The sequence below is a fragment of the Littorina saxatilis genome, linkage group LG16, assembly GCF_037325665.1.
Source record: "Littorina saxatilis isolate snail1 linkage group LG16, US_GU_Lsax_2.0, whole genome shotgun sequence".
Taxonomy (NCBI): domain Eukaryota; kingdom Metazoa; phylum Mollusca; class Gastropoda; order Littorinimorpha; family Littorinidae; genus Littorina; species Littorina saxatilis.
In genome coordinates, this window is record NC_090260.1 from 35,557,438 (window position 1) to 35,573,018 (window position 15,581).

General features: G+C 44.5%; 1 protein-coding gene across 13 annotated transcripts in view; it reads right to left on the reverse strand.

Annotated features, from left to right (window-relative positions):
* LOC138950940 (phosphatidylinositol 4-phosphate 5-kinase type-1 alpha-like) overlaps positions 1–15,581 on the reverse strand; it is a 136,135-nt gene that overhangs the window by 92,856 nt on the left and 27,698 nt on the right. For all 13 annotated transcript variants that reach the window (XR_011450883.1, XR_011450882.1, XR_011450880.1 and 10 more), the window contains exons 4-6: positions 13,895–14,025; positions 10,355–10,472; positions 180–332 (exon numbers count right to left, since the gene is read on the reverse strand). Coding sequence is in view for 4 of the 13 variants with exons in the window: in XM_070322655.1 (XP_070178756.1) it covers positions 180–332; positions 10,355–10,472; positions 13,895–14,025 (402 nt within the window). In the remaining 9 variants the exon portion in view is untranslated. The remainder of the gene's footprint in view (positions 1–179; positions 333–10,354; positions 10,473–13,894; positions 14,026–15,581) is intronic.

The window sequence follows — 15,581 nt, forward strand, 5'->3', positions numbered from 1 at the left end:
TGTTTGATGATCTTACACTGGGTGAGCGAACTTCCATGTTCACTGACCAATTTCCCAGTGGCCTGGCAAGTACAATACTCACCACTCTGTCTGTCAGTACTGCTAATTCTATAACTATTCTTGTTCAACAGGTCTTGTAAAGACAATTTGCTCGCGGTTTGAAACAAGCAGCAACTCACCAAGAAGTATCCTGGCAGCAACTTTTGCAAGAAATCTGCTTCTTTATGCTGCACAGTCTTGATAATGAATTCATCATCATGTGTACAATAGAAAATGGAACCACTCGCCCCTGGATTGGAAAGTTCTGTCAATGGTTCTGCACACAATGAAACCTGCACACACACAAAGGCTTCCATTAGTTCAACAACTATGAAGCCCACTACCAAGATGATGACGGCTGTGTCTAGATGCTCACAGAAGACTGCGTGAAATGACTTCTACACTGACTAAAGCAAGACTGTGTATAACTTTAAGTGTCACAGTTACACAAGCAGGGATGTCGTTAGGCGTCGAACATCGGACATAGACCGATTGAAGGGCTCAAATGTCCGATTCACATAGCCGCATGGCGGTCAGATGTCCTATCATTTTTAACTGAGCGCGGTCATTGTCCGATAAGAACTCCATTCCTTCGAACAGCGCGATATTCCATATTTTCCTTTCAAGATACACATTTTCAAAAAGCGACTGAGCACTCTCGCGGTTGTGCAGCGCAAATCTTGCGTTTTTGGGAATTCCGAACCGTTTGCGATATGAGCCGTTTGAGTACACCCGTCTGCAGCATACTAAAGTTAGGAGTACGGGAGACAACTCGAACTGACTATAAGCTTTTGCTTTCAGTTCGAGACATTTTGACGAAGCTCATTAAATTATGCCACTCGTTCAAATCACACGTGTGTATATCATGTAAAAACATTATGCAAAGATGTACTAAAGTCTGCTAGATAGCTAATTTTCTGTCGAACCTTTGATCTTTTCTTATTGCAAGGCGTGAACACTACCATAGGTGTATTCAGCCCTGCACGTGAACTCAGTGACAATCCGTGTGTAAACAGCGTCCTATCTGTGTCATAGTCAAACCAAAGGCGGTCAAGCCAAAGGCGGTCCTCCGCGTCCTGCTCTTTACTAAGAGTAAAGGGCGCCAAGGAACCTGTCAGAGCGCGAGAAAGCGCCCGCAGGAGAGTCTCGGAAATGGAACTGAGTCCCAAAAGTTGTCAGCCCACCTCCTCAGAGGATAGGAGAGGCTGCTCATAGAGCGGCAGAACAGAGTCCTTCCTCAATGGCTTCGTAAGAAGCGAAAGAAGTTCCGGCGTGACTGGTAACAGCGCACGCGGAAGGGCAACGGACAACAGAAGGATCCGAGACGTCCTTGGCCAAGGCAACTTCCTCTGAGCCGCTAAGGGCACGAAGGAGGAAGCCTGCGCAGGAGCGGCAAAGTATTCGCCTGCCAGCTCCGTAGCTGAACCATGAGGAACCAGCAATGGAACTGACGCCGGGGGCAACCCGCTGCCGAAAGGAGGGGGCTTGGCGAAGAGGCGAGGAAGTTGAAAAGCTACTGAAGGTGATTCTTCAAACCAGAAGTAGCTGTTTCCCCTTTTGCCAGCCGGAAATCAGCCATCGCCGACGGACCAGGCGCCGAAGACGAAGCTTCTTCCAGAAATAGCGTGAAGTGACTTTCGCGGCAGCTTCGAGCGCACCCTGAAGCTGGCCGGAGGCCTGAAGTCCTTCCTGCTGGCAATCGATTGACCTCATTCCCTGACCAAGAGGAAGATGAGAGGAATCAAAAACCGAAGAAAGTGGAAGAGAAGGCTAGCGGCCACCACCGAAGTGTGTGGATGCTGCCGTCCCAACAGAGGCATGAAGCCTGTATGCCCATAGGGCAAGCCTTGTTCGAAATTCACCGGCGACCAAACGGAAGCAGCGGGAACTGAACCAGAAAATCCGGGAGGAGCCGGAAGTGCGGCAGCCACAGCAGCGCTATGTCAAGGCTGGTGCTGAGCCGCGTGCGAGCTGAAGCCCGGAACCCGAAGGTAAACCCTAGGCCGGAACCGGAAGTGACAGTAACCTGTGCACTACCCGCTTGACCTACACTTCCTGTCAAGGCCGGAAGCGAAGCTGCCGGAACCGGCTGCTGTGAAAGGGCAAAGCTCAAACCAGAAGGGGCCATGGACTGCCCACACCCTGATGACCTAACCTTCCTGTTGGCAAGAGATGGCACTCGAGTCCTGACTGAGAGGAAGTTGAGATGCATCAGACGCCAAAAACAGTGGTCGAGAGGAGCTAGCAGCCACCACCGAAGTGTGTGTATGCTGCTGTCCCAACGTAGGCACAAAGCCTGTATGCCCAGAGGGCAAACCGTGTCCAACGTTCACCGGCAACCCAACGGAAGCAGCGGGAACCGAACCGGAATTTATCGCGAAGTGACTTCCGCGGCACCGGAAGGGCAGCTGCCGAAGTCGGCTGCTGCGAGCACATACCTTGCATTGACCGCATCCCCGAAGGGACCTGCTCAGGTGTACTCCCGCAAGCGGAAGCCACCGAGCGCCGGTCAAGAAGAGAAACGCCTCCCGGTGAAAGGCATCCAGAGACATCACGGGAGCCAGCAGGCTGGGCAGGAGATCCGGAAACGCCAGGCACACCCCCGGGAGGGAGGCAGAGCTGGTCACAGGATCCGCACGCGACATTTCTGTACGGACAAGAGTCCTAATCTCTGGAATCAAAGAAGACAAAAGGCTAGCAACAAGAGCGCCAGCCTCCGGCGCAGGTACAGGGTTAGAGACGGACGCGGTAGCGGCCGAACCCGCCGCCCGAGAGCCAGACGAAGTCTCCTCCGGCGCCGAAAAAGGCACAGAAAAGACAGAGTAGTCTTCGGATCAGAAACATGAACTATGGGGTTCTTAGAAGAAGAGGTGGAAGCCGAGGACTTAGATTTACCAGGGCCCTTGCCCTTACCCTCGGCCTTCACAGCTCGCTTTTCTCACTATCCGACATACTGTCACGCGAGAAAAACAAACTACTGAAAAGTAAACAAGTCTCTAGGACGCAAAAACTTCAGCAGAATAACTAGCACCACATACAAGCTACCAAAGCAGCTAACAAATGCTACTGGTAAAACGCTCAAAGTCCGTAGCCGGACCCAAACTAACCAGCAAAAAACAACACGTGCTAGCAAAAAATGGCGACCAAAATGGCGGCCACAACAACAAACTACTGAGCAAAATTCATAAGTCCTGCGGACGAAAAATTCTCAGCAGAATGAACAAAGCAAACAACAACAATGTAAGGAACAATCTCACCAGCTAGAAACAGCTAGGAGCAGACGGGGAGCCGAGGCCGGTGGGTGTCAAGCAGACAGCAAAATCGGCCTAGGAGCGAAATCAAAGCACGACCTGTCTCTTAATTTTGATACTATATACTTTTTGAGTGGTAAATGTTGAAGGATGAAAGAAAATATATTGTGAGTGGACGGATGCATGTTATTCATTAAAAGCCCCACAATGATGTGCTTGGCAAAGAAAAAAGAAAAAAAAAAAAAGGAACCACTCGCCCCTGGACTGGAAAGTTCTGTCAATGGTTCTGCACACAATGAAACCTGCACACACACAAAGGCTTCCATTAGTTTAACAACTATGAAGCCCACTTTTGGGAATTCCGAACCGTTTGCGATATGAGCCGTTTGAGTACACCCGTCTGCAGCATACTAAAGTTAGGAGTACGGGAGACAACTCGAACTGACTATAAGCTTTTGCTTTCAGTTCGAGACATTTTGACGAAGCTCATTAAATTATGCCACCGAAATAAAACTAAGGCCTGCCAAAGTTTAACAAAAGCTGAACACCTTTGGCTTTTGAACGGCATCCTGTGCTACGTTTGGGTCAAAAACAGGTGAAAACGCGGCGAGCGTCATTCTTGAAAATGACAGTGCCAATGACAGTGTCGCCGCTGAAACTGACACAACCACGGAAAGAGAAGTTTTGTCTTTTGTACAGGACATGGTGTTGGCATAGCAGGAAATTCGCAAAAACGGTCTTTTAACTATTCATGGCTGACCCTGTTTGGTTGGTTAGACCGTGACAGCAAAGAGACCATACTGCTTTGTAAAATCTGTGTTGAAACTGACTTTTTTAAATTTTCTCAGTAATTTCATTTTCTCGTCAAATCATACAGTTTGTGAGACAATCAAAACAAGAGTGCTAAAAGTTTTGGTTGCTTTTTAGTTGTTTGTTTCTTTTTGTGTGTGTCCTATTTGAAACTAAATTTATCCTACATACGTGAGAGAGACACCCGTGAGATAATAATCGTTTAAATCACACGTGTGTATATCATGTAAAAACATTATGCAAAGATGTACTAAAGTCTGCTAGATAGCTAATTTTCTGTCGAACCTTTGATCTTTTCTTATTGCAAGGCGTGAACACTACCATAGGTGTATTCAGCCCTGCACGTGAACTCAGTGACAATCCGTGTGTAAACAGCGTCCTATCTGTGTCATAGTCAAACCAAAGGCGGTCAAGCGACGTGACTCGCCGGAGGGTACACACACACGTGTGACAACATATCTGTTTACGTCGAGGTACACAAACACACACGCGATCGTCAGCCATGGTAGAACCAGTCTTCATTCTGAGGCGCGACCTGCCTCCGGATCTTGATACACAATTCGAAACTTTGGAAATATGTTTGGCAGCCGAGAGAGCAAGCAGTTCAGAGACTATCACCGGGGCGCAGCAGATCCGTGGTTTATGGCGGATTTACCCCACAACACGAGGCGCTCGCACAGCCCTACTTCTCAACAGCATCTCTCTGCGTGGGATAACCGTTAATACCTACGACAAGAACCCCTTCATTCTACATGGGTCGAACGGTCAGGACAGCCCTGCTACCAAGGTTTGGGTGTCAGACATACCGATCTCGGTAGCGAATGCTGACATAGAATCGGCGCTTGTCAGAGTTGGATCTACCCTTCGCTCCAACACCATCATGGAGAAAACACGAGACAGAGACGGGAAGCTCACCCGGTTCATCACTGGGAGACGCTTCCTCTTCATCAGCGTGCCATCCACTCCGCTGGAAAAGTCGCTGAAGGTGGGGGGCTTCACTGCCAAGATTTATCACAGGGAACAACCCAAGGTCGACCCGAGTACGCTGACGTGTCGCCGATGCCTGAGACCCGGCCACCGTGCTTTCGAGTGCACCAGTGACGTCACCTGCTCAGCATGCCGCGTCAGTGGCCACAAGAGGGGAGACCCTGCCTGCCAGGCCGTCGCCATGGAGTCAGTATGGGACCGTCCTACCGGACTAGGAGCGGTCGACCACCCTCCCCCCCACGCTCAACTGGCTGACGACGACCACGATGACGACAACGATGACGACAACGACGACGACGAGCGTGGCAGCAACGCCGAAAGCGAGAAGTTCGAGGACTCTGTCCCCATCCTCCCTCCCCCCATCGCTTCCTCGACTCCAGCCCTTCCCCTCTCGACCCCCGTTCCTGCAGCTTCATCGAACGCCAAAAAGAACGGTAAAGGTAAAGGCAACAAAGACAAAGACAGACAAGCGAGAGACAAGCAAACCACTATTGACTTTCAACCGAGACAGCGATCGGCCACTCCCAAGCGGTCACGTGAGGGCGGAAATTCCCCGCAGTCCAGTGACACAGCTGGAAAGCAGGGCAGGTATGACAACAAATAATCGCACATACCCCACGTGCCACACGGATAACGACCCCGTTATTGCCCACGGACTTTCCTTATGGCCGCGTCTTCATTGAACGTTTTCTCTTTAAATGTTAGAGGGATCAGATCAAAGATGAAAAGAAAATCGGTGTTTACTTTTCTTAAACAAAAGAAATACGATGTAATATGTTTACAGGAGACTTACATAACGGGAAGTGTGTCGGACGAGTGGATGAAAGAATGGAAGAATGGTTTCGTGTTCCATGAAGGGACATCGCACAGCGCCGGTCAAATGATTTTGTTCGGAAAGAATGTTAGTGAAGATGTCTCTGTATTGTTCTCGTCAAAGAGAATCTTAGTGACATGTATTAGAATAAAAAATAAATCAGTTGCAATTGTAAATGTGTATGCACCTAACGAAACAAAAGAAAAAGTTAAATTTTTGGATGAGTTGACGGAAAAAATTAAAAGTTTTGAATGCGATGAGATCATAGTATGTGGTGATTTTAACTGCGTGTTGAATAATGAAATGGATGTTATAGCTGGCGAGAATCATTCTGGGGATAACGTTGCCAAATTTAATGATGTGGTTAACACATGTGATTTGTATGATGTCTGGAGGTTTTTCAACCCGGATACAAAGGAATTTACCTGGTCAAGAAAGACTCCGTTTATTGCCAGACGACTTGATTACATTTTGGTTAGCTCCGGTATTTTTGATTTGAACTTTGATTGTGGCATTGTCAGTGTTCCTTTTTCAGACCATAGAGGGTGCCTGGTTCGATTGAAAGTAAGTGAGATTGTACGAGGCAAAGGTTATTGGAAGTTTAATAATTTGATGTTGGAAGATATTGATTATGTTAATGAAATGAATATTTTTATTGAAGGATTTTGTAGCGAAGAATTAGATTGTCAACTGGATTGGGAAATGCTAAAAGTTAAAATTAGAGAGTTTACCATTAATTATAGCAAAAATAAACAGTGTCAAAGGAGAAATTGTTTGTTTATTTGTTGCTTAACGTCCAGCCGACTACGCAGAGCCATATCAGGACGAGGAAGGGGGGGATGAAGGGGGCCACTTGTCAAGCGATTCCTGTTTACAAATGCACTAACCCATTACTTGTGTCCCAGCAGGCTTTAGTAAAACTAAATTAATACCTACTGGAAGATTACCAGTTTCCAGTATGTTAAAATAGGCTTAACCTATCTACTGCTGGGCTTACATCAGAACACTAACAGATTAAACTATACATGAATCGCGAGACAAGCGGCAAGAGAAGAGATTTTTGGAAAAAATACAGGTGAATGAGCAAGAAGGCAGAAAAAAGAAAAGAATTCATGAAGAAAAAGAGAGCATGACAGGAAAGAGGAACCAAAAATCTACCTAACAGCAAACTAGAAAGCTCCTGCGGTTCCAAAAACAGGAGGGGCCTTTAATTTCATAACCGCAGTGCCCCACTGCGGGACAAAGGAGAAATGAAGTTGCAGATTTGTGTAATAAACTGAATGATTTAGACGTTTACTTGAGTAAGAATCCTGACTGTAATGATACCCAAGCAAAGCGTGAACACGTGAAAATGCAACTCGAGTTAATGGAAATAAAAAGGGCACGAGCCGCTCAGGTTAGAGCTCGCGCTAAATGGGTCGAGGAAGGGGAGAAAAACACAAAATATTTCTTGAGTTTGGAAAAAGCATGTGCAAATGCAAAGGTTATGGATCGCGTGAAAGATGATGAAGGGCGAGTGTGTACAGATCAAAAACAAATACACAGTGTGCAAAAAAAGTATTTTATGAATCTGTATACAAAGAAAATAGATATAGTAGATAATGTTGGTAATGTTGACGATTTTTTGCAAGGCTGCAGCGTTCCTTCTCTTTCCGACGAAGATAAGAACAGCTGCGAGGGCTCTCTAACTGCTAATGAACTGTTGCACGCACTAAAACAAATGAAAAATGGTTCTTCCCCAGGTTCTGATGGCATTACAATTGAATTTATTAAAGTATTTTGGTCTCGAGTGAGTATATTTATATCACGTTCTTTTTCAGCAGCATTTGATAATGGTAGTTTGTCTGCGTCTCAAAGAAATGCTGTCATTGTGTAATAATTCATAAAGGTAACAAGAGGCGAAGCCTTCAAGGCTCACGTAAGAAATCGACAAACAGTAACACAAACTCAATCACTCCGTCACACACACACACACACACACACACACACACACACACACACACACACACACACACACACACACACATATACACACACACACACACACACACACACACACACACACACACACACACAGTAAGCATAGGTGAAACTATTAGCAAGAAAGCGAGACCCTGGATCTGCCAAGAAGTCTCGGCCCGCTCACAATAACAATGACCGAGACTTTCAGTAATTCCTTTGCGTGACGTCTAACCCTCTTACGTCATAATGTGACGTCTTCAAATAGTTTCTATCACACACGTCGAACACTTTTGACCGAGACTGACGTAATCCATAGACTCGGAAATGTTAAAGTTTCTACCACAGACATACACACATACATACATACGCACGCACGCACGCACGCACGCACGCACAGACAGACAAAGTTTATCATCGCATAGGCTACACTTACGTGAGCCAAAAACCTTCCGAGAGATGAATTAAATAATTGGCGTCCAATTTCGCTAACAAACAGTGACTATAAATTACTGGCGAAGTGTCTGGCTTTACGCATGAACAAAGTTGTACATAATGTGATTAATCCTGATCAGGATGGATATATTAAAGGGAGGCAAGTTTCATCTTTGTTAAGATTGATTGATGACGTCATAGATCAAATGAATGTGCAAGATAAACCAGGTCTTTTGGTCACCATCGACATGTTTCATGCATTTGATTGTATTTCAAAAGACTTTATGATAAATGTTTTTTAAAAATTTGGCTTTGGCCCGGAGTTTGTAACTTGGGTCGAAGTTTTGATGAAAGATGCCAAGAGTTGTGTTAATTATGCAGGCTGGTTGTCTGAGTATTTTCCAGTGGAGTCTGGAATCCGTCAGGGATGTCCATTCTCGCCTTTAGCCTTTGTTTTGGCAATTGAGTTAGTAGCCATTAAGATTAGGCAGAATAAGAATGTTAACGGTATTTCGAATTTGAATTGTTTAAATGATAGGTTTTGGGATGATATGTTAAAAATTGCTTTGTATGCTGACAATGTAACGTTATTTTTGAAAAGCGAAACGGATTTAAAACATGCCTTATTGATTTTTGATTCTTTTTACTACGTTTCCGGATTAAAGTTGAATCTGTCGAAATGTGAAGCCATGTGGCTAGGAAGTCAAAAACATTGTCAAGACACCTTTGATGATTTCAATTGGAAGAAAAAATTAAAGATTTTGGGAATTTATTTTTGTAATGACATATCAGCCTCTGACGTTGAGGAAAATTGGACAGAGCGAATTACGTCTGTTAAGCGCTTGATTGCGGCATGGGAGAAAAAAATTTGAGTATCATGGGTAAAATTATTGTAATAAAAACGTTCTTGATTTCCCAATTTGTTTATTTTATGCAGGCATTTGTGATCCCTGATAAAGTATTAGCAGAAGTTAATAGACGTGCTTATTGGCTCTTTCTACCATGAGATATGGTCACTTTTAGTGGTTCACTACCTTATTTTGGTCACATTTCATAAGGGTCAAAGTGACCTTGACCTTGATCATATGTGACCAAATGTGTCTCATGATGAAAGCATAACATGTGCCCCACATAATTTTTAAGTTTGAAACAGTTATCTTCCATAGTTCAGGGTCAAGGTCATTTCAAAATATGTATACAATCCAACTTTGAAGAGCTCCTGTGACCTTGACCTTGAAGCAAGGTAAACCAAACTGGTATCAAAAGATGGGGCTTACTTTGCCCTATATATCATATATAGGTGAGGTATTCAATCTCAAAAACTTCAGAGAAAATAGGAAAAATGTGAAAAATAGCTGTTTTTTAGACAACATTTATGGCCCCTGCGACCTTGACCTTGAAGCAAGGTCAAGATGCTATGTATGTTTTTTGGGGCCTTGTCATCATACACCATCTTGCCAAATTTGGTACTGATAGACTGAATAGTGTCCAAGAAATATCCAACGTTAAAGTTTTCCGGACGGACGGACGGACGGACGGACGGACGGACGTCCGGACGGACGGACGACTCGGGTGAGTACATAGACTCACTTTTGCTTCGCATGTGAGTCAAAAATGGAAGAATTTGCATGTAAAATATCATGAAGATATGTCCTTTAGTTTCCTGGAAATCGCTCTATAAACACACACACACACACATTCACAACCAGTCTCATCTCAATTCCTAGTCTATGGTAAAACTTTTAGTCGAAACTTGACAAAATGTAAAAAGATCAATCTGACTCAGGTATCACACCAGGAGGCTCATTTAGGCTAAAAGAACAGCTAGTCAAACCGTGGGTTGAAGAAAGGAACATTTCGCGTAACAATTCAGTCTCGGCCGTCAATCGGAATTCTGTCTGCTACAAAAGAGTGCGTTGATAAACGGGTTGCAGAACATGTACACAGACATCATGCCAGGACACACTTGCATCTGTGACTACAAAAATGTCACACACACAAAAAAAGCACAAAAAGCTTTTTCATGTACAGCTTATGAGTGCATGAAAGGGTTGGTTACCATGAAATCCTCAGGCTGGATACCAAACAGGTCACGGAAGTAACGGAATGCGACAGGAGCGTAGGTTTTGAATCGAAAGTCACTGCAGTGGTGAGCTGGCGTCAGGTTACTGCCCTCACTGAAACACAACACATCTCTCTCAACCACTGACACTTCTCCACACCAGTCAACACAAACAGGTGACAGCACTCACTGAAACACATCTCTCTCAACCACTGACACTTCTCCACACCAGTCAACACAAACAGGTGACAGCACTCACTGAAACACATCTCTCTCAACCACTGACACTTCTCCACACAAGTCAACACAATTAGGTGACTGCACTCACTGAAACACATCTCTCAACCACTGAAACTTCTCCACACCTGTCAACACAAACAGGTGACTACTCTCACAGAAACACATCTCTCAACCACTGAAACTTCTCCACACCAGTCAACACAATCAGGTGACAGCACTCACTGAAACACATCTCTCAATGACACACACTTCTCCACACCAGTCAACACAATCAGGTGACTGCACTCACTGAAACACATCTCTCAATGACACACACTTCTCCACACCAGTCAACACAAACAGGTGACAGCACTCACTGAAACACATCTCTCTCAACCACTGAAACTTCTCCACACCAGTCAACACAAACAGGTGACTGCACTCACTGAAACACATCTCTCTCAACCACTGACACTTCTCCACACCAGTCAACACAATTAGGTGACTGCACTCACTGAAACACATCTCTCTCAACCACTGACACTTCTCCACACCAGTCAACACAAACAGGTGACAGCACTCACTGAAACACATCTCTCTCAACCACTGACACTTCTCCACACCAGTCAACACAAACAGGTGACAGCACTCACTGAAACATCTCTCAACCACTGAAACTTCTCCACACCAGTCAACACAATCAGGTGACTGCACTCACTGAAACACATCTCTCTCAACCACTGACACTTCTCCACACCAGTCAACACAAACAGGTGACAGCACTCACTGAAACACATCTCTCTCAACCACTGACACTTCTCCACACCAGTCAACACAATCAGGTGACTGCACTCACTGAAACACATCTCTCTCAACCACTGCAACTTCTCCACACCTGTCAACACAAACAGGTGACAGCACTCACTGAAACACATCTCTCAACCACTGACACTTCTCCACACCAGTCAACACAATCAGGTGACTGCACTCACTGAAACACATCTCTCTCAACCACTGACACTTCTCCACACCAGTCAACACAATCAGGTGACTGCACTCACTGAAACACATCTCTCTCAACCACTGACACTTCTCCACACCAGTCAACACAAACAGGTGACAGCACTCACTGAAACACATCTCTCTCAACCACTGACACTTCTCCACACCAGTCAACACAAACAGGTGACTGCACTCACTGAAACACATCTCTCAACCACTGACACTTCTCCACACCAGTCAACACAATCAGGTGACAGCACTCACTGAAACACATCTCTCTCAACCACTGCAACTTCTCCACACCAGTCAACACAATCAGGTGACTGCACTCACTGAAACACATCTCTCTCAACCACTGACACTTCTCCACACCAGTCAACACAATCAGGTGACTGCACTCACTGAAACACATCTCTCAACCACTGACACTTCTCCACACCAGTCAACACAATCAGGTGACTGCACTCACTGAAACACATCTCTCAATGACACACACTTCTCCACACCAGTCAACACAATCAGGTGACTGCACTCACTGAAACACATCTCTCAACCACTGACACTTCTCCACACCAGTCAACACAATCAGGTGACTGCACTCACTGAAACACATCTCTCAATGACACACACTTCTCCACACCAGTCAACACAAACAGGTGACTGCTCTCACAGAAACACATCTCTCAACCACTGAAACTTCTCCACACCAGTCAACACAATCAGGTGACTGCACTCACTGAAACACATCTCTCAACCACTGAAACTTCTCCACACCTGTCAACACAAACAGGTGACTGCTCTCACAGAAACACAGAACACATATCTCAGGAACTGACATTTCTCCTTGCAAAGGTCAACATAATTTCTTTGTCAATCCTAACAAGAGCTTTCTCTCTGCTATCTGGTCCGATGAAGTTAAGGCCAATGATGCCTGTCTGCTATCTGGTCCGATGAAGTTAAGGCCAATGATGCCTGTCTGCTATCTGGTCCGATGAAGTTAAGGCCAATGATGTCTGTCTGCTATCTGGTCCGATGAAGTTAAGGCCAATGATGCCTGTCTGCTATCTGGTCCGATGAAGTTAAGGCCAATGATGCCTGTCTGCTATCCGCTATCCGTGACACATCGTTACCAATGCACACCTTTCACTCAATCTTCTGGCCTAGCATCAACAGAACTATTACAATTATGAAGGTACTCAGTCATATCCCACAATGAACCAAACACAAATTAAAAGTACTGACAAATTGAAAATACAACAAGTCGCGTAAGGCGAAAATACAATATTTAGTCAAGTAGCTGTCGAACTCACAGAATGAAACTGAACGCAATGCAACGCAGCAAGACCGTATACTCGTGGTCCACCGCTCACGGCATAGGCAGTGAAATTGACAAGAAGAGCGGGGTAGTGGTTACGCTATGCTGCATAGCACGCTTTTCTGTTCCTCTCTTCGTTTTAACTTTCTGAGCGTGTTTTTAATCCAAACATATCATATCTATATATTTTTGGAATCAGGAACCGACAAGGAATAAGATGAAAGTGTTTTTAAATTGATTTCGAAAAAAAAAATTTGATAATAATTTTTATATATTTAATTTTCAGAGCTTGTTTTTAATCCGAATATAACATATTTATATGTTTTTGGAATCAGCAAATGATGGAGAATAAGATAAACGTAAATTTGGATCGTTTTATAATTTTTTATTTTTTTTTACAATTTTCAGATTTTTAATGACCAAAGTCATTAATTAATTTTTAAGCCACCAAGCTGAAATGCAATACCGAACCCCGGGCTTCGTCGAAGAGTACTTGACCAAAATTTCAACCAATTTGGTTGAAAAATGAGGGCGTGACAGTGCCGCCTCAACTTTCACGAAAAGCCGGATATGACGTCATCAAAGACATTTATCAAAAAAATGAAAAAAACGTTCCGAGATTTCATACCCAGGAACTCTCATGTCAAATTTCATAAAGATCGGTCCTGTAGTTTAGTCTGAATCGCTCTACACACACACACACACACACAGACAGACGCACATACACCATACCCTCGTTTCGATTCCCCCTCGATGTTAAAATATTTAGTCAAAACTTGACTAAATATAAAAAGCAGAGCTCTGTGACAAAATGCAGCAAGACTGCTTTAATACAGCAGTTTCAGAGAAAAACAAGAACAAAAGAGCAAAAGAGTATGTAATTTACTGATGAGAAGAGTCCTTCAGACAGCTTACATGAAGCAGGTCCGCCTGTGCTGATGAACACACGCACGCACACCCACACACACCTCCTAGCCATTAGCATTGTATTCAAAGTGTACCTTGGAAAGAAGACCACTTCAACGACAGCAAAATCTTGCATCAACACATCTCTTTCTGGTTTAGAAGACAGTCCACCTATACTCTGCCCGATGCCAAGCTGGATGGCTTGCTGCAGTTCTGAAGTAGGTTTCTGCAATGGGAAGATCAATCAAATATTGAGACATTAAGCAGGTAGACATATATATATATATAATATATCCCATGACCTCCCTTCTTTGTCTCTGTAAATGTACTCTAGGTATATTTCTTGTATTTCCATTGTACTCTTGTCAAATCCATGATGTAACTATTGCACTCTTCTAACACATAAAATAGTGGATAAATAAGGGTGCACGAAATACATCATAGCTGGCTCTACTTCTTGTCGTCCTTGACATTCCAAAAGCAAATGTACCTGTAAGACCGGATGTGCAAGGGGTCACCACGCTTTTGAGAACATGCGCGAGAGTCGTTCAGTGCTATAGCTTAGTTTTGGTCTCGTCTTGCCGAGACTATCATCACAGCGTCATAGATTTCATGAAGTCTGTCATCCATCGCGTCATATTATGGGGACGTAATCTGTTATGTTTCCTTCTATTCGCAGTTCTGTTTTTCTCTCTTGTGATCAACATGACAAGCCGTATGTGTGCTCGTGCTCTCAACTAAACCAGAAGTCAAACTAGCAATCGTTAAAAACCCAGTCCGTTCGAGAAGCAATGTTATGCTCATGTGAAGTTACAGTGTACCTGGTACACACGTTCTTATCGGTACATCATCGACTACGACTGTTCTCTGGACAAGCTGTTCGATGCAATTTGCGAGTTTTTCTAGCTCTTCTGTGGTGCAGTAGGCCCTTCTAGACGATGAAGGTGTCCAAGTTCTCAGGAGATGCGTGTGTAACCACTAGGTATTCAGTCAAATCCGTGTAAGAGGCTTTCAGCTGACGGGGACAACCAAGCCACCATTATGCACCGACTTGACATGGATCAACAGACGTGCCTTTAGAATAATGTATGTGCAGAGGTGCCTCATCTGAACAGACAACTAAAGCTTGATGCTTCCGTCAGACGTTGTCTTTTGGATCTTCATGGGATATACAGTTTACAACACTCGTGATTTTGTATATGGCTTGTATTTCAGTCAAGACCCAGCGGGAATATCAAAGGGACTCACTCGCCAGAGGCTCGTGAGTCCCTTGATATTCATCCGCTGGGTCTTGACTGACATACAAGCCATATAAAAAAAACACTCGTGTTGTAACCTCTATATATACAATCAAATATATATATATATATATCTCCACCACAAGTTGGCAGTCATCCTTTACTACCTCACCAAAGTTCACCACAGGAAGATCATAAGCAATGAATTTTGACCATGGAGCCAGTCAGTAGGCTTGGCAGTCTCCCAGGATGTCCGAGCTTTTTACGTCAGGGAACCTACTAGTCATGCCACTATATTCTGCAACAGCACCATCTCATTCCATTGATACACTACAACTACAAAAGGCATTACAAGCTAATTTGTAAATTATTCTGAATGAAAGTTACAAGAAATTATGCTGTTGACTCCTAGTTTTAACTTGGACGTTGATAAACCGGCACGGTTGGCCTAGTGGTAAGGCGTCCGCCCCGTGATCGGGAGGTTGTGGGTTCGAACCCCGGCCGGGTCATACCTAAGACTTTAAAATTGGCAATCTAGTGGCTG